General features: G+C 43.2%; 1 protein-coding gene across 1 annotated transcript in view; it reads right to left on the minus strand.

Moving 5' to 3' along the window:
* CACNA1G (calcium voltage-gated channel subunit alpha1 G) overlaps window positions 1–20,096 on the minus strand; it is a 270,527-nt gene that overhangs the window by 92,295 nt on the left and 158,136 nt on the right. Inside the window, exons 16-18 of the mRNA XM_061616021.1 lie at window positions 13,965–14,065; window positions 10,959–11,082; window positions 297–365 (exon numbers count right to left, since the gene is read on the minus strand). Of these exons, the coding sequence (XP_061472005.1) occupies window positions 297–365; window positions 10,959–11,082; window positions 13,965–14,065 (294 nt within the window). The remainder of the gene's footprint in view (window positions 1–296; window positions 366–10,958; window positions 11,083–13,964; window positions 14,066–20,096) is intronic.

A 20,096-nucleotide genomic window follows, 5' to 3' on the forward strand; every position in this document is an offset into this window, starting at 1 on the left:
ACTCCAGAGGTTGAAGCTGGCAGATTACTTGAGCTCAGGAGTTTGGGGCTGCTGTAGGCTATGCTGATCGGGTGTCCACACTATTCAGCATCAATACAGTGATCCCTGGGGAGCTGGTGGTCACCAGGTTGCCTATGAAGGGGTGAACTGGCCCAGGTTGTAGATGGAGCAGGTCAAAACTCTTGTGACAATTAGTAGTGGGATCGTGCCTGTGAATAGCCACTGCAACCTTACCTGAGCAAGACAGTGAGACATGGATTCTTTTTTTAAAAAAAGGCATCCAAAGGGTAATTTACCTTTATAGTCATTTCAGCCAGGAAGATCGCTGTGAAAATATAGTTGGAAAGCGTGAGAAAAATCCGTTCCTATTTAAAAAGAGGGAAAGAGAGAGAGAGATGCAAGATTTTAATCTCACTTGCCAAGCTGTGTATGTTTGCAATGCTGGCAGCTGCTAAATGGTTTCTTGCTTTCATGCTGAAATAGCCATCAACAGTTGCTACCAATGAAGAAAAAGATTCAAATGCATACATGATAAGATTTAATTTGGTGAGCATCACTTTGGTTTTTTTCTCATGCACTTTCATCTGTGTTAGCACCATGGACAGCTGCCAGCTCTCTAATACATTGGAGTGGGATAATATGCATTGCAAGCCTTTTTTCTCTAGTACAGTCTATTTCTCTGTGTAATCTCCCACCTTTCTCTATATTTCTGGAAATGAGCCACCTTTTTACCTGTAGCAGCATTCATGGAGGTGCCTGAAAGAAAGTGGAAAGCAACAGGAAGAGCATGTGTGTGTGTGTTGTGGAGGGGTGTTTCACATCCTGGGCAATATCAGGGCGTGTTAAATCACTTTTAAGGTTCTTAGTAATGTTCCTTGCTTTACAAATGAGATAACACCAGCTTTCTGGATGTACAAGGCAGCTCTTACAAGGGGAGGGAAAAATATAGATTCCACCCTCTGTCACATTCATAATCCACATCAGTGAAGGGACAAGAAAGATGTGTGAGTATCCTGTTTCTTTTGGCCCATGTCATGTGTCTTTTTTCCTTCTTCCACATATAATGGAAAGTTCAGGGGAGCCACTACAGTGAAAACAATGACACATTTTGGTGCTTTCATTACCAAAAATGTTAATTTACCAATATATTTATTTATTTATTTTATTATTTTATTAGATTTCTAAACCGCCCTATAGCTTTCTAGCTCTCAGGGCGTTGTACAAAAGGTAAAAACAGATTAAAATACAATAAACATGATAACAATACACTGTAAAATATAGAAACAAAATCAAGACCATGACAAATTAAATAAAATTAAATTAAAATGCCTGAGCAAAGAGGTAGGTCTTTACCTGGCGCCGAAAGGAAAACAAAGAAGGCAGATTGAAAGGAAATTATAGGAATGAAGTTGCAAACATAGGCAATATAAGTTTCAAGCAATATTAATCTAGGCTCCTCTCTTGAGCCACCTGAGACCAACCTACTCTTCAAGTCTCCTTTCTAGCAACTACCACAGTCAAATCTCATCCAGCAACTAGGACAAACCTCATTCTCTCGCTAACCCAGCCTTTCCTAAATCTGGTGCCCTCCAAATGTTTTGAACTTCAACTCTCATCAGCTGCAGCCAGCATGGCCAACAGGGAGAGATTATGGGAGCTGAACTCCAAAACACCCAGAGGGCTGGGGAAGGCTGCTCTAGTCTGTGACTTCCAGGGAAATTTTTGGTGATCTTTTTCTCAGTGTGAATTGCCCCACCCAGGATATTCAGCAAGAAGACAGCACCAAAAGCTTTTCATTATACAAGGTGCAGCTTGACAGCTGTGCTGGTGTTGGGAAGCAGAACTCAGCAACCAAAGCTTGTTAATATTTATCTGTTACATATCACTGTAACACGCAAGACACCTTACAGTCCTAATATAATTCAGTTTAATTAATTAAAACCTCATTGTCAATGAAGGGTAGCCAAAGAGCCCTTGGCTCTCTGGAGAGAGAGAGATCTAGGAGGAACATATAGAACCCTCATCCCTGGGCACCCACGAGACAAGTTTCCCCAGAAGGGGCAGGGGGCTAAGGATCCTCTGGATCATATTTGCTACTGAAAACAGAAGAAGCTAGTGGAAACTACATTTTGCAATAATAATAATGAAAGAAATCACTCTTCAGACTATTCTCTTTGCAATCTCTGATTATGCCAAGAGTGAAAAAGATAAAAATGCTGTTGAAAACTTAAACATGATACACCATGATTTATAGAGAATGACTTGCAAATCAGTTAATAGCCACTTTCTAGGCTGGCCTCCATAATTAATCACATCTTACAGACTCCTGCTGTTACCACGCAAGCTTTGCTAGGCAAACATTCCCTGCCTTCTTCTGAGTACTGCACAAAAGATGGCTCGCTACAAGGTCAGCAAGTGTACCATGCAGACGAGTTGCTGGAGGACTGGATAAGGTCCTGCTTTAAGAGCTGCAGATAAAATATTAATAGCAGACAGAAAAGGTTTGGAATATTAGACTCCTTTGTGTGAAGTGTGCAGCAATGTTAGAGTGTAATCTCTGCAGACCACAGAGAGAATTCTCTGAAAGGGATTGCACATTGTCTAGAGGCAGTGCCCCCTCTCCCTCCCCCACTGCGGTGACAGGCTGGCTGGAACTGGGACAGTGAGAGAACTGGCTTGAGGCAGAGTTGAGGCAACTGAAGCTCAAATAATATCTGTTTTGGTTACTAGGCAAGAACTCTGTCATATGGAGATGTTGGTATATAAGCCCTGGCTCCCTTTAGGGGTTTTACACTGCTCCCACTCCCAGCACCTCCTTAGAGGCCTTCTGATAGCCCTTGCCAGCCCATGATTCATGGTCCAGCTCCTCTTTTATTCTGCCTGTACTATCCATTTCCATGGTTATACATCAGTGCTCTTTTAATCCTGGCCTCTTCAGTTTTCTCACACTTGAATCTCAAGTCTTTCCTTCCAAACCAGGAGAAAGGTCCCAGTGGTCCAAGCCCATCATAAGAAGAGGCCCATCTAGTCCAGCATCCTGTCCTCACAATAGCCAATTCAATGCCTACAGAAAGCCATCAAGGAGGATCTGTAGGCAACAGTGCTCTCCCCACTCGTGTTTCCCAACAGTTGGTATTCAGAGGCCTCTGACAGTAGAGGAAGAACATATCGATCATGGCTAGTAGTCACTGACAGCCTTATCCTCCATGAATGGAACCAAAGCTTCAATTGCTTCTCTCTTCCTTAGCATCATTTCCATTTCTTTCTCCAGCCATCCTGATTCTCATTTAATCTTCTTGATTGCCCTTCTTGATCCCTCTGATCACCCTCACCCCAGCCTTCAGGTGCCACTTCAAAATCTGCTGACCTTTTCCATGCCTGTCTTTTATATTCAAGCTTCCTATTGTCTCCAGATCTAGACCCTGCCCAGAAGGGGCACACTTCCTGAAATTTCCTCTCATACACAAAAAATCATTGTACACCTTTCATCCTGATCATATCTGCTCCTTAAATATCCTCTGTTCAGTAGTGGACAGCAGGGTGGGACAATGGCAGTCACTTGGCCTGTGGTCACCTGAATTGCTGCTGCATAATGAGATGGAGACAGGGAGGGACAAGGCAGTGGCAAAGTTGGTGAGGTGCAAACACATTGAAGGAAGCATTGGCTCTACCACTGCATTTGCATCATGCTGACCTTGCCACTGCCTTGTCCCTTCCCCTCTCCATCATGGCATACAGCAGCGACGTGGACAGCTGGAGGTTAGGCAAGCGCTGCTGCCCCACCTAACTCTGCTGCTGCCTCTGGTTTTTACTAAATGGTTTCTTGTGAGTTTTGTGTGCTGTGTTGACAGGCACCATTTGGAAATAGTATGGCCATTTACCCTTAAAAAGGCTAATCCCAGAGTTAGCAAAACAACTTTTGATCCTGCACGCAAAGAACAATTGCTAAATTCAACCAAGCCAGATGTCACTTTGGTCTTTTTTTTTAAGTGTGTGTAACAGTTTCCTAACAACCTCCCTGACAAGATGTAATAGGAAACAAACTTTTTTAAAAAAAATAGGCATCTGAAAGTTAATAATGGCTCGCGAGCTCAAAATAGCTCTTGCCCTATCCAGATCACTCATGTAAGATTTGTTTTAAAAAGCAAGTTAATGGAGAGCAGTGTCAATGCCTGTTCATTAAAAGGGTGTTCTTACTTTAATAGATTCAAGGGGAGTCATGCAAAGCCCTGTTTGACAAAAGTTAGAAAACTCCCAGCCTTAATGAAGAGCACATTTAATTAACTAACACACATGTTCAGTTTCTGCGGGGGAGCGGGTGGAAGTAAAGAAAAAAAAAAGCAGAAACTTAATTTTTTTTCATGCCACAGTCCTTTGTGGGTCATGCAATCATGCAAAACAAAAATACATGATTTACCCCTTATGGAACTCTTGATCTGGGAGCAGCTTAAAAGTGAAATGGCTAAGCTACATAGGCACACATTTGGAGGTAGATCCTTGAAATCAGTGGGACATACTCTGCCCCCTGCCGCAGCTGACCATGATCCAGAAAAGAGAGAAGTTTAGCTGAACACAAGTGGGACCAGTCCCAAATGTGATAGTGAGAAGTGCTCTTGATCAGGATTCCAGCCATTCCACTCCATTCTATCCTCCCTTCTCCTACTTGTCTGCCCCCTCCCAGCAGTTGGCCAGCACTCTATGCCCATTGAGCATGCTACTGAGTCTTCAACAGGGGGTCCCCCACTTTTGTACTACTGCAAGTCTTGGGGTTTCCCCTCCCCAAGCCTGCTACCTCCCTCTTGTGTGAGCAGTGCTGTTTTGGCAATGACATACGTACACACAGCCTTAACATTTGAAATAGAAAGAAAGCCTTGGGGTTGTGAGAGACTGTTCTCATGTTTGCTTATTTGAAAGCAAATCCCACTCAGTTCAATGGGGTTTATTCTCACATAACCATCAATAAGATTGTAGAATTCATTTTTGGTGCATCCGTGTCTAGTGACTAACTGCAGTGTGCTTTGAGAATACTGTCCCCATCCTACCCCAGTTTAAAATGCAGTTTGACAGATGGGTGCTGGGAGCTACTCTAACAAAAAGGATGGCAAGAATGAGTGTGAAGATGTGGTCACATATCCTCAAACTATGCACTGTATTGTAGTTTTATCTGTGGAATAGCATTTGTGTCAAGATATGAGAGGCATCCACTATCTGCACTTTCTGAAATAACTGAAGACATTTTTGTTCTGCCGGGCTGTTGTTTTCTGTTTTCCCAACTGTTTTTAGCTGTTTTTTACTGTACCTGATATGCCTTGAGAGGTGTTTGTGGATGGTGATTAATAAATAGCAACAACAATGACAACAACATAGTCTGCAGGGCTGGCCCTACCATTAGGTAGAGTGAGGCAACTGCCTCAGGTAGCAGCTGCTCAGGGGAAACAGCCACATCACCTGGCAATCCCTCCTGAGCCTCTAGCTATTTTGTTCTGTTGCCGCATGGCCTCTTCTAGGCCACCAGTTCTGGCCCCCTACCTCAGGTGCGGTAGAGGATTTTATCTGGCACCAACGAATTAAAATTCAACTACCAGTCCAGCAGGGTTTACTCCCAGGACTTCATAGGACTACACCCTTATTTGGGAGAAATTCCCCATAAATGAAAGGGTACTTTTGAAATACACACACCTCCCTGAGATGTGTCAGAAGGATACCATGGTCAACAGTATTGAAAGCTGCCAAGAGATCCAGGAGAACAAGCAAGGTTGTACTCCCCCTATCTCTCTCCTGACAAGTCATCAACCAGGGTGACCAAGGTATAGCACCATGGCCAGGCATGAAACCAAACTGGAATCGATCCAAGGAATCAGTTTCCTCTGAGCATGCCTGAACCTGGACAGACACCACCTTCTCAAGCACCTTGCCCCAAAAGGGGATATTCACCATTGGGCTATAGTTGTTTAACACTCCTGGGTCCAGGGAGGTCCTTTTAAGGAGAACACACCACCGCTCCCCACTCCTTCCAGATGGTACCTCCCACTCCTCCAGTGAAGCACTAATCACTCCTTGGGCCTACCCAGTCAGCATCCTATGGCTAGCTCCAAAAAGCCAAGATGGGCAAGTGTCAAGGGCACAGGTGGTCAGCTGCACTTCTTGAAGCAGCTTGGCTACATCCTGGACTTGCTCTAATCGTGGTATCCAAACCTGTCTCAATCTGAGTGATTTTGTTTCTAAAATGCCTAGCAAAGTTGTTGCAGCAGGCCTCCAAGGATGTCAGAGCAATGCTCTCTTGGCCAGATGCAACAGCACTTTCACCACTCAGAAAAGCTCGGATGGCTACTTGTGAATGCAAGGATGGAGGAGAAGCAAGCTTTCTTTGCCACCATCATTGCCATGTGGTAGCCACAGGGGTACAGACTTATCTGTGTTTGGTCAGGTTCAGACCAAGATTTATGCCACCTGTGTTCTAGCTGCTGACCCTCCTGTTTCATAGCACACAGGTCACTAAAGTATCAAGACCTACATGCTCCACAGTGATGGCGAGGACACTCAGGAGCAATCATATCTATGGCTCTACACATCTCACAGTTCCACAGTCAGACAAGAGACTCAACAGGAACGTCAGCCATGTGAGCCAGAAAATCCCACAGAAAATTCAGGAATCCATCAGATTCCATAAGTCTCTGAGGATGGACCATCTCAATGGGTCCCCCACCCTTGCGGAGTGGAGTAGCTACATTCAGCCCAAAACTCACCAGGGAATGGTCTATCCACAACAATGGACTCACAGTGAGCTCCCTAATCAACAGAGTGTTACCAATCTGCTCTGTGGCAAAGACCAGGTTGAGGGTATGTCCGGTCACATGTATTGGGCCACTGATATCCTGATGCAGCACCATGGCTGTTGTCATTGAGGCCATGCAGTCCCAAGCTGGCAGCCTCAGCCTGGATACTGAAGTTCCCCAACACCACAGTGATAGGGTTCTTCAACACTATATCTGAGATTATCTCTGCCAGCTTGATTAGGGAGGTTGCAGCACAGCAGGGTGGATTGTGCAGTAACAACATCCCCACTCTGTCTCTCTGGCCCAACACCACAAACAATCCCTCGAACCCAGGAACAGTGCAGATCAGTCTCCTGGTGAGGAAGATGGAGTTTTTATGGATGACTGCAACTCCCTCTCCCTGCTCCTCTGACCTGGAATGCTGCTGCACTAAGTACCCAGGCAGACAGAGCTCGGTTAGCATACGGCCACTATGTCCTGGTCTTAGTCACACACCCTCATCCATGATCAAATCATAGATAATAGATGTTTTATTCTGGATAGACCTGGCATTTAAAAACAACACCAGGCTGGGGGGGGTGTCAGCTGAACAGCACCTACATGTTCTGAAATACAGCAGAAGAAGCAGAGGGGTCAAGGGCTTTGCTATAACTACATCTTCCCTATGACCCTGGCCTAGACATATTACTTCCCTGACCCACCTGCAGTAACTTCAAGCATACAGCAGAGAACAGTGTCAGGGACAACAACTAGGAGACACTCAAACATAGAAAACTGTTGGACATGACTCACACCCCAGCTCTCACCTGGGACAAAACCTCACCGCTCCCCCCCATCTCCCCCCCAGGAAGGGCAGAGTTCCAGGCCGGACTGGGCTCCTACTCCAGGGGCATGAAACCACTTTCCTCACACACCAGGCTAGACCACATTCAGCCTCTCACCCTGGAACTAGCCTAGAGAAAAACATGACAACCGCCCCCCTGAAAAAGAAAACAATCAAATAATACCACACATTAAACCCTTCCTTATGAAACTAATAAAGGGGGGGACATGCCCTCACCACACCCTAAAGAGGAGACACCCTTTGGTGTCCCTGGCAGGTTGGCTTATATCTTCCCCTTCCCCAGCACCACTGCGAAGTGTGCTGGTTTGGGGAGCATCCTGGGCACCTGCAGCTACTCAGGCTGATGGAATTCAGCCTCAACAGGTCCTAGTCCTGGTGCTTATGCAAGAGGTCAAGGGGCCTGGTGGTAAGCTCTGTGCCTCTCCCCACTCCCCCATCTCAGCTGCCTCCCTCTGCTCATCTCCACCTCCCGTTGCTGCCTCTCTGTACTCAGAGTACTCTCGGCTTTCAGCTCTCTTTTTGAGCTAAAAGAGGATACTGCAGGGGTGCAGTTTGACTAGTCTTTGGCAATGTTATAGAAGTGCTCCACTGTCTCTGGGTTTTGTCTCTCAGCCACCCTTTTTGCCTCTCTGAAGCTGCAATCCTAAGCATACTTACCTGGATGTAAGCCCCACTGAATTCAGTGGTGCTTATGTCCAAGTAAACATGCATAGGCAGCAAGAAACGGAAATAAAATAACAGAACAGTCAGATTAATGTGCTTTATTTGGTTAGAATCTGATTGATAGATAGACACTGTTGCTATGAAGATCTGGTTGAAAAAACCCATTATGCAAATCTATTAAAACAAATATTGCAAGGAAACAGAATGAAGATGTTTGTTCATATCAAAACAAAGAGGAGAAAAAGAAGTGCAAAAACTGAGCCATTCCTTCCCCCCCCATGTGAATGCTGATGCAGAACAGATGGGAAGGACCAAAACCCAATATTACACCAAGAAAGAAAAAGCATTTGAATGTTTATTGAAGAAGAAAATTGTGACAGATGCCATGGCTGCATCAAGTATTAAAACAAGTTGACTCTCCCTTGAGAAACAGGATTAAAAAAAGGGTGTTCTTCCTTTGATGTCCTCAGCACATGGATGTTGCAGATATTGCAGAGTTGAATAAAAGACAGCTTGACGGGGCAAAAGCAGGGAAAACCTGCTTGCACTCACTGCTGGGAAGGGCATTTATGGTTCAAAGTAAAAACATGCAGGTGAAGAAGAAGAATCCACAGCCAATGGTAAACAGATGTCTGATCTTAATTTATAGCAAAAACACTTCACCCAAGAGCAGAGAGGGCAAGCAGGACAAGCAACAGCAAGCTCCACCTAAATACAGTTCTGAAGGTCAGTTGTGCATCTGTACTGGGCAGATGCACTACCCTGTTGCTGGATCCAGGGTGGGAACTCAACCCAGTTTTGTCTTTGTGTACGTGTGCACATTAGGAGCTGAAGATATTGGTTTGGATGTGGCTGGAGAACAAGATTAAGAATTCAAGGTGTGGATGTTGCATCAAGATTAGCACTGCTTGTATGCATGCTTCTGTGATCCCATAATGCCTGCTCAGATATGTACATCTGTTCAGTGAGGGCTGGAAACACATTACTATGATGACACCATGTCTCTAGCCCCCTCTCCTCCTAAAAAAAAAAGCTTGTCTTGGGAAGGCTGCCTTCCAGTTACATTGGAAGTACAACAAAGTACAGTCATATTGGAAGTACAAAATGTGTCGTACATAACATATTTTATTATGGCTTTTGCGTTCATGGACTAGGACCAACTTTATCAGATGCATGGAGTGTAATCTTTATTTTTATTCATTCAATAAATTTCTGTACTGCCCTTCATCTTAAATAATTTCAGGACAGGTTATACATATAAAATTATTATAGCTAAAAAAACTATAAAACACAATAACACATTAAAATCTAATCTAGTAATCTAGGTGTCCAGTTTCAATGTGAAATGGAAATGGACTGCCTTCAAGTCGATCCCGACTTATGGCTATCCTATGGATAGGGTTTTCATGGTAAGCGGTATTCAGAGGGGGTTTACCATTGCCTCCCTCCGAGGCTAGCCCTCCCCAGCTGGCTAGGGCCTGCTCAGCTTGCCACAGCTGCACAAGCCAGCCCCTTCCTTGTCTGCAACTGCCAGCTGGGGGGCAACTGGGCTCCTTGGGACTGTGCAGCTTGCCCACGGCTGCACAGGTGGCAGGGCACGTAACCCCTGAGCCACTCACTGTGGGGGTGATCTTTAGCTGGCCTTTACACCCAGGAGACACAAGTGGGGATTTGAACTCACAGACTCTGGACTCCCAGCCAGGGTCTCCTCCCCACTGTGCTATACCAGCTGTCTAACACATTAAAACTAGTACTCAAATCTAAGTCAAGCCAACAGCAGAAAGCAGTTCTCCCATTACAATTCAGGAACAATGATCAACAACTGTCAAATGCCTTGGTGAAGCGATAGGCCTTCAGCTGGCATGGACCCCCCCCAAAATGTAGACACCAGATATATTTCTGATGGGAGGGAGTTCCACAGATGGGGTACCACCACAGAAAAGGCCCTATCTCAAGTCAGTGCCTGATGTACCACAGTTACTGGTGTGACCTCTAAAAGGGTCTCCCCTACAGATCTCATGGCCCAGGAAGATTGATATAGCAAGAGGTTCTCCTTTAAGATGTCAGGTATGTATTTATATATATATATACATAGGTGTAGGAGAAAATATGTAAATAGGTAAGTTAAGCAAAGGTTGGAGTTAAATGCCAATGGAATGCATAAAGTACAGTCAGTGACAATTCAATAAGAGCCATGCATCCAATGGTGGGCTCTAGTTCATGAAAGCTTATGTCATAATAAAAGTTGTTAGTCTTTAAGGTGTCACAATACTCTCAAGGTTGCATAAAGCAAAATTCTTCAAGCAGGTTCAGAAAACGTGTGTTTTCTAATTGAAGATGATATGTATTAATCCTTCTGGTGTTACTTTTTCATTATCTTAACAGCACTGCTGCAGCCTTCTGGCTGTCCATGGAATGGGATCATCTGTAGATCACCAGGCAGAGAGGGTGTGCTGAGGTAGCTGCCCACATCAGCTCTGATCTCTTGGTAAAACCAGTATAAATCAGAGTAATTTAACTTTAATGCATTTATATTCCCCTTTAGTCAGTTGAGATTACCCCCCCAGTTGCTAAAGAGACCAAAGACAAGAGCAGACATTGCTAAGAATCCATCATTAACTTGATTTGCTCAACAAGGTGGTAACACCATCAGGAAGAGCTTGGCTACTACTCACAGCACTGTGTGGCTCAATTTTGGGACGTTCCATCGCAATGGTGATGCAGTTCAGAAAAATGATTACCAAGACGACATGATCAAACATCTTGTGAGCAATGATTTTATTGCATATTAGACGGAATCTAAGAGGGAAGAGGAAAAGAAGACACAGGAATGTTGTCATCACAAGTCTTATTCATGGAGACTGCCGCTTCTTTCTAAAGTAAATGACCAAAACAATAGTCTTTCCCCATCCCCTCTCCTGGGAAACTGAATCCACAACAGAACACATTTTTTTCATTAGAACAAAACTGCAGATACTATTAATTGTTCAGGAACAGAGATTTCTTGGCATAACTCTACTCTCAAACTTCTCCCTGCAAAGCTTCTTCCAACGAATCTGTCTTTCTCTCTCAAAAGGTCTTCTACTATCAGAAACATCACACTTAAAAAAAATTAAAGCTGTTGCTATACCTGCTGGAGATGGGCTCTGCAGAGTTTCTGCATTGGGTGTAACAGGACCATTCATTTACTCCTGATGAGAGATGCTGCAGAATAACTTGCCCTCAGAAGAGGCCGCCCACTGTGTCACTGCTCTAGTCAAAAACATGGTCAGATTAACCAATCATGCAGCTTGGTGTATAGGTGGGTGGGTATAGATTCTCTGAAGTCAAGAAGGGTAATTCTTACTTTTACACATCCTGAAAGTAAATCTTTTGGGCGCACAAGTGAAGGGCATTTTCAATTTCAATTTTCCAAACGGTGTCTCAACTGTAATTGGTTTTATGTGATTCCAAATGTTAATAAACTTCTTGATCTCACCAAACTTTCAAACTGCAAAACAGCATGATAGGAATCTGAGGTTTTCCCCAAGATTAAACCAAAAATATCCATGTTTATCCTGTGGTATATGCAATTGTTTTATCTGTGTTTTTACTGTATTGTAAAATTGCTTTGAGATGCTTCATATGAAGCAATTGCGAAATGAAATAAATAATAATACTAATAATAACAGCAACAATAATTATTATTTGCAAAACAGGCAAACATGTTCTAGTTGAAAAGTGCAGTTATTAGGACTTTATTTATCCACGCGTTTTCTGACTACATTTTAAAAATTATTGTCTTCTGATCATCTTCTAGCACTGGATTGATATTTTAACTGTACTGCTGTTGGTGTATACTTTTTTGAGTATACCACTCTAATATATTATGAATGTGAGCAGTTTATAAATCTTTTACAACAAATAAATAAATAAATATCATGGATACCTTATGTTTCCCCCCCACTGGGCAAGTAACATCATGGGAAGATCAGGAAATTAAGATCAGGAAAATGATGCCTATGGGAAAGGGTTAACCCCGTTTTCCCCAGTGATTTCATCCCAATCTGATCTCCATTGGATTTAACTTTGAAAAATCCCCACAGGAGATCAATCACGTCAAGAAAAGTTCCAATCAAACATCTCCCAGCATTACATCTGATTTGGTTTCTATTTAAAGAATGGTAGATCTTGATGGAAGAGGGCAATAGGATGTTAGAAAAACATTACTAAGTTTGTAACTGATTGTAAATACATCTACAGAAGCCTCATGTGAAGCAGTGTAGGATTCCAGGAAAACGTTGCCATATGGTAAAATAACTGTGATGTACTTTATAATATTCCAGTGATACAGAATTGCTACAGCTGCTCAGGTAAAAATATTATGGCAGTTTTCCAGTGGGGGGGGGAGTTTTCACTCAGACATTCATCACTGTATGATACTAGAAGAATACTAGAGGAGATACACCAACTCTTCCTCTTCCTCCTCCTCCTCCTGAAAAGGGTTGGGAAGCTGCCTTATGTCACCTCATTGGTTGATCTAGCTTATGACTGTTTATACAAGGGATGGGAATTTGTGGCTTTCCAGATGTTGTTGGGACAACAGCTCCCATCAACCATCACCATTGGCTCTGCTAGCTGAAGCTGATGGGAGTTGGAGTCCAACAACATCTGGAGGGCTACAGGTCATCCACCCATGGTGTAGCTAGCTCACCAGGGCTTCAGACAGGGCTCTTTCCCAGCCCCATGTGGGGGTGCCAAAGACATGCATGCAAAACGTGTATTTCATTGCTAAACTATGGCCCTTCCCTAATTCAGTGGAGCAAATGAATGCATGTCCACAAAACACCCACCACCACCTCTTCTAGAGTATTTGTTCTTCTTGTTTGCATTTAGTGACATCTTGGAGGTTCTAGAAGCTCTTGTGCCTCAGAAGCCTTTGGATCTGTGATGCATAGGCTCTGGAAACTTCCATTTCAGTGTGTTGTGGAAAATTTGTTTATATAATTCTGCTTAAATAAATCACTTTCCTTTGTGGAATCTGTATTTCTTGTTGTAGGTCTTGAGATGATAGGGTAGCAGGTGAGAGTGTTGGTGGCCAATGGGTAGAGGGAGAGGCAAAGAGAAATAAGGAGGGGATTTGGTATTAAGCAGTTATAGAAGTATTTCAGGAAGCACAGCTTTGCTGCTACTGCTTTCAGCTTCAAACTGTTTGACTGATGCAACATAGGTGCCAGGGAGGAAACTTTGCATCCCATTTAATACAGAATTCCTTACTAGTTGGCTTAGAAAAACAACAGCACCCTGAGCGTTCACTGAAAAATTAGGCAGCAGCATTTCAGGGCCCCATCACTTTGTACCTGGTCTTTTTAATTGGAGATGCCAGGGCTTAGGGCCCTTTCAACATGCAAAACACATGCTCCACCTCTGAGCCACAGTCCCTCCACCATATTGTTAGTTGGGTTGACCAGCAGCTAAGGGTATAAAATATATTAACTGACTTCAAGAGGCAGCGGGTGCAGGCAGCCATTTGATGCTAGCACAAGTTCAAATCTTTTAGCTGACAGCACCTGTTTGCTCCTTCTTGTCACTTTACATCTGCAGCAATTCTACGACTGCCATACTCTGTGAACATTTCTTTGAACAAAGAATCCTGGAGCTCTGCCTGCCACACTGTTATCAGTCAAACTAAGGTGTCTTACTTAGACTGAGGAGCAAAGATGTAGACAGACCAGGAATCTCTTTCTTTGCACCAGGCGGGAAGGCGTGCCCTTATCCAAGCCTTCATACGGTCCTTTTTACTCTTAAAGAGAGAGAGAGAGAGAGAAATTGAAAACATAATAGACATCAATCAGTTCCTCTGAGTGGCTGCAACAACCATTAGAAACAAGTATCTGAAACCTAGAAAAAAGACAGGTAAAGAGCTTTTATGATACTTTAATTCCCACCCTTTCCCATCAGTCCTGAAGATATCTTGCAGGCTGCAAGCTGGAGGCCGCCTCTGAATTGGACATCTTGGCCTTAAAACAAGGGCTAAAACAATGAATCTGACTGTGCAGAGATGTAGCCCATGCTGTGTTGCTCAAGAATGGATTAATGATATCTAACAGTATAGGCAGGCTCTTCCACTTACAGAAGCAATGTAAAGAGATAGGTGGCTGGCAGGGCATAGATGAGAGAAATTTATTGCAGAGATATGCACTGCTGTGCACAGTATCTACTTAAAGACCACTCCAACACAGCAGTGGCACTTTAAAAGTAAATCACTGGGTGGAAAATGCAGACATAGCAGCTAAGAAAGAATAAATATAATTGTCTCTCAGTCTCAGATAGTACTAAAACACAAACATGTCAAGATATTATTCCACAGCAAAAACAGAATATAGCAGACATGGCGGGGGAATCTCTCGGGAAAGACAGGCAGGCATTTTCTTTAATATACAAGATACTGCTTGTTGTTGTTATGTGCCTTCAAGTCGATTACGACTTATGACGACCCTATGAATCAGTGACCTCCAAGAGCATCTGTCATGAACCACCCTGTTCAGTTCTTGTAAGTTCAGGTCTGTGGCTTCCTTTATGGAATCAATCCATCTCTTGTTTGGCCTTCCTCTTTTTCTACTCCCTTCTGTTTTTCCCAGCATTATTGTCTTTTCTAGTGAAATGTCTTCTCATGATGTGTCCAAAGTATGATAACCTCAGTTTCATCATTTTAGCTTCTAGTGATAGTTCTGGTTTAATTTGTTCTACCACCCAATTATTTGTCTTTTTCGCAGTCCATGGTATGAGCAAAGCTCTCCTCCAGCACCACATTTCAAATGAGTTGATTTTTCTCTTATCCACCTTTTTCACTGTCCAACTTTCACATCCATACATAGAGATCGGGAATACCATGGTCTGAATGATCCTGACTTTGGTGTTCAGTGATACAGTAGGGCCCCGATTTACGGCGCTTCGTTTTACAGCATTTCACTAATGCAGCAGTCTCAATTAGACGCAATTAGACTAAAGCCCCACTCATATGGTGCTTGTTCCGCTTTTACGGCGGTTTTTGGGCATTGTGCGCCATTCTATTCAATGAGTTCCACTTTACAACGGTTTGCACTTTACAGTGGGGGTCCGGAACGTAACCCGCCGTATGAGTGGGGCCCTACTGTACATCTTTGCATTTGAGGACCTTTTCTAGTTCTCTCACAGCTGCCCTCCCGAGTCCTAGCCTTCTTCTAATTTCTTGACTATTGTCTCCATTTTGGTTAATGACTGTGCCGAGGTATTCATAATCCTTGACAAGTTCAATGTCCTCATTGTCAACTTTAAAGTTACATAAATCTTCTGTTGTCATAACTTTAGTCTTTTTGACTTTCAGCTGTAAAGATACTACTACCTTTCTGGAAAAGAGAAACAAAAGAGCAGAATCCTCAAGTGTGGACAGGCTCCACCTATTCTCAGGGGGCTGGCTCACATGTTATACATGGACAGATGATACAGAGGGGCAGATTCCCACTTGGGTATTCATGGGGTGCAATAATCGGATTACAACTTGATTTTGCACTTTACAAGACATGCTCTCACGGGCAGTCATTGAATAGAATAACCAGTTGCACTGAGGGAAAGTGACTGAATGAAATAATCAAGTCAAACAAAACTCTCATTTGCTCATGCTATTACATGGGTCAGGTCACAAGGATGGAAAAATCACAGTTTACTAGAAAGCAAATTAAGGCACATGAGATGAAACAAATCAAGATGCTCCCAATGGGACTATTGTAAAGCTAAACATATGTTAAAGAATTTGAGCATGTGAATACTAGTCACAATCTGGAAAATCCCTCCGTGTTTCAGATCTGAAAAGTCTATTTATTGTTGTTTATTTGTTCATTATTGCTCAGGTATGCAATTGTAGGAAACAAATTAGCATGTTAAGATCTAAGTATTGAATAACTTTCCTGTCATTGGGAATTTATGGTCTTCTCACATATTAGGAACACGGGAAGCTGCTTTATCCTGAGTCAGGATATTATCCTGAGTATCCATTGGTCCATCTAGGTCAATACTGTCTATACTAACTGGCAGTCAAGACAAGGTTCTTTCCCGGTACTACCTGGAAATGCTAGGGAGTGAATCTGGGATCTTCTACATGCAAAACAAACGCTCTGCCACTGAGCTATAGCCGTCTCCATCTAATGTTAGATATGTGGCTGGATCAGATGATAACTGTGTCACATGCATGGTGGGAAATGAGAGCACTTCTTGCCTCCCCACTGGAATGGGAGGTTATGCTCTATATGTGCCCAAAAGAGAAATTCACTTGAATCTGAAACTGCAGTTGGATGTAAAATCAGACTGATTACAATATGTTGCTAATTAAGCATTGACTCTAGCTGTTGGAAAAAACAAACTTGGCCTGCCCAAGATGCATGTTTTCAGCCTGCTATGCTTAAACTACTCCACTTAAGGAAAGGTGGGCATGGCCAATTAAAAACAGAGCACGCCTAGAATTTTGCTAGAATATATTTCACCTCCCACTGTTTTATCTTATGCAAACTGAGACATTCTTTATGTCCATTGGAAAATATTCTGCAGAACAGTCACTGCCATTATTCCACAATTGTTTTTGGAGCTTTTTTTTAGTGTTGCAAAGTGTTGCTGTACACATATTCACAGAAACAGAAGAAAATGATTTACTATAGGAAACTTCACTAAAATTGCAAAGTAAATCAAACATATTTAAAGTTATCTGAACTCCATCAACTGTCTTAACATAGTTGCTTCCTCCCTGCTAAAACAAGATCAGCACAGCACATGTCTTGTTTCTGTTATTTGGGCTGATTGCAGGTGTTGCCACCACTCACCATACGCTCAGAGGCACATGTTACCAAATTCTTCCAAGCTGCACAGCAAGTGGATTGGACTGTGAAAGACGAACCCAAATGGTGTTTGCATTTTGACCAATTTGTAGGGCAGTCCAATATCTCAGAGAGGAGGTCAGGTCTCCTGCTCCCCTGGTGCATTCACTATAGCTGCCCAATTTCCCTGCTTTTTAAAGTTTGATAGAAATATCTGTGAGCTATATGTACGTTCTTAAACTGCAAGGTTTTTTTGCCTATTAGTGAATTTCTCTGCTTTTTAATCTGGGAGGTAGGAAATGGGATCCTGTGCAAGTTTGCTGAGAATAGATTGATCATTTGCATGTTTATTGAGTTCAGTGGGATTTACTCCCCTGAAATCATGCTAGGATAGGTAAAACTGACCGTGGGGGAGGAGGAGGAGGAGGAGAAGAGAGTAGAGGAAAAGAGAAAGAAGGGAGAGGGGAGCAGAAGGAGGGGGGAAGGAGGGGGAGAAGGAGGGGGGAAGGAGGGGATTGCAAGGGGAGGAGGAGGGATGAAGGAAGGGGCAGGGAAGGGGCAAAAGGGGGGTGATGGGAGGGAGGACTAGGGAAGGGCAGGTTTGATCATTTGCATGCTTATTGAGTTCTATGGGATTTACTCCAGTGCAATCATGCTTGAAAATGAAATGGACTGCCTTCAAGTTGATTCCAACTTATGGCGACCCTATCAATAGGGTTTTCATGTTAAGCGGTATTCAGAGGTGGTTTACCATTGCTTTCCTCTGAGGCTGAGGCAGCAACTGGCCCAAGGTCACCCAGTGAGCCTCATGGCTGTGTGGGGATTTGAACCCTGGTCTCCCAGGTGGTAGTTCTAGGATAGGTAAAACTGACAATGGGGGAGGAGGAGGGAGAGGAGGGGATTGGAAAGGGATGGGTGACGGAAGGGGGTGGGAAGGGGCAAGAGGGAGGGAATAGGAGGGAGAAGGGAGGCAGGCTTGATCATTTGCATGCTTTTTGAGTTCAGTGGGATTTACTCCTGTACAATGATGCTTAGGATAGGTGAAACTGACCTGGGGGAGGGGCAGGGAGGGGAGGATATTGGATGGGTAGGCACTGGGCAGAGGGGAAGCCCCTTTCATTTCCAAAAGGAAGACATTGTGAATAGTATCATTGTTTTCCAGCATTTCCCCCACCTTTTTATTCTACAGGAGGCACATGTAGCCTCCCACCCAAATTTAAACCAAAGCTGTCCCTGGCCACATCCACACCAGACCTTTATTTCACTTTACACAGTCATGGCTTCTCCCAAAGAATGTAGTTAGTGAAGTTAGTGAAGAGTGCTGAGAGTTACTAGGAGATGCGCTGTTCCCCTCATACAGCTTCAATCAGAGTGGCGGACTCTTATTTATTTATTTATTTATTACATTTATATACTGCCCCATAGCCAAAGCTCTCTATAGGAGTTTCCTCTCAGCACCTTTCACAAACTACACTTCCCAGGATTCTTTGGGGGAAGCCCTGACTGTCTAAAGTGAAATAAAGGTCTGGTGTGTGTGTGCCCCCTGATTAGGCAAGCCAGCAGCTGTGAGGTTGGCTTTTAGAACACTGACAGTTGGTTCTTACTGAGCGTGCCTGACATTATCATTGAGTTCAATGCTAAATTTCTTAAATTAATTAAACATCAGCCATGCATTATTTAAACTTTTAAACTGCAGAAGATGAAGGTCACTGTATGGGGCAAGGTCGGTAATAGGATTTCAGGTACTCTGTGAATATGGCTGATTTTTAATTAATTTCAACAGATTACGAGAACTCTCAGAGAAAAAAGTCTGGTTTTTCTCTCTCCTTTTACACTTTAAACTCTCAATTCTCTCTGTTTTGTGTATCATCATGAAAATTTAGAGGGTTGTTAAGCAAGCGTTTCTGAGTTCAGGACTATAAGTTTTGTAAGGTTTTGGTTTGAAATGAGCTTATGGAAAGCATCAGAATGGCATGGGGGTATTTTCAATTTAACATTGTGGAATGCGAAAAATCCATGCTGACTATAGTATACAGCCACTTTTGTGGCTGTATAGTAATGGCTACAGTTCATTGCTAGTGAGGAGAAAGCTTACACCGGTCCCAGGTCAGATGATATGCTAAGCCAAACCTTCGCTTAGCTCAGTGTGCCATGGCAGTAAACAGTAGCAAAGCGGCTAGACGCTTATCTCTGGGAGATAATGCATTGGTGTGGTCTCATTAAATCATAGCTTGGCTTATTGTATCAGGTTAACCTGGCTAATGAAGGAGAGAAGGAATCAACAGGAGGGGTGGGTGGGTCAATATTGCTTCTGGAGGATTTTAAATACAGTGAGATGCTAGCCCAAATACCGGAGAGAAAGAATATACTCTATTTAGGGAACAATCTAAAAACAAACTACAAATAAATAAAATATCTTGAGATGGTAGGGCACTTGGTGGTTAAAAATGTGCACAGACATAAAATGGTAGATGGGGAAGAATCACCATACACTAAATATATATACCTAGATGCATAACAATAGCAGTATTGATCATAATTCTATTGCTGGAGACAGGTCTAACCCACAGCAAAACTGCTGTTATTCAGGTCATCTTGAGACAAAGACACAGCTTTGAATATGGGGTTAGAGGATGAAATTACAGAGAGTTCTGTTTAGGTGTGTCTACCTTTTTGAACTATCTCCAGTTAGAATCATCTTATGATGTGGGTCATAGCCTTGGGGAGTCCCTGGGGCAATTGGATATACAGGTTATAGACAGAAATGATTTTTATCAGTTTATTATTTGATTTATATCCTGCCCTTCTTCCCAGTAGGAGCCCAGGGTGGCCTGGTGAGATAGCACTCCTTTGTGTGTGTGTGTGTGTGTGTGTGTGGACCTGTTATCATCATTTGAATCTTCATAACTTCAAGCCAGGCTACTGGAATAGGTTCTGCAAGTGTATCTTTGACTGTTCCAGTGCAGGCATTAGTCTTTAGCATAGCAA

The sequence above is a fragment of the Rhineura floridana genome, chromosome 3, assembly GCF_030035675.1.
Source record: "Rhineura floridana isolate rRhiFlo1 chromosome 3, rRhiFlo1.hap2, whole genome shotgun sequence".
Classification (NCBI taxonomy): Eukaryota; Metazoa; Chordata; class Lepidosauria; order Squamata; family Rhineuridae; genus Rhineura; species Rhineura floridana.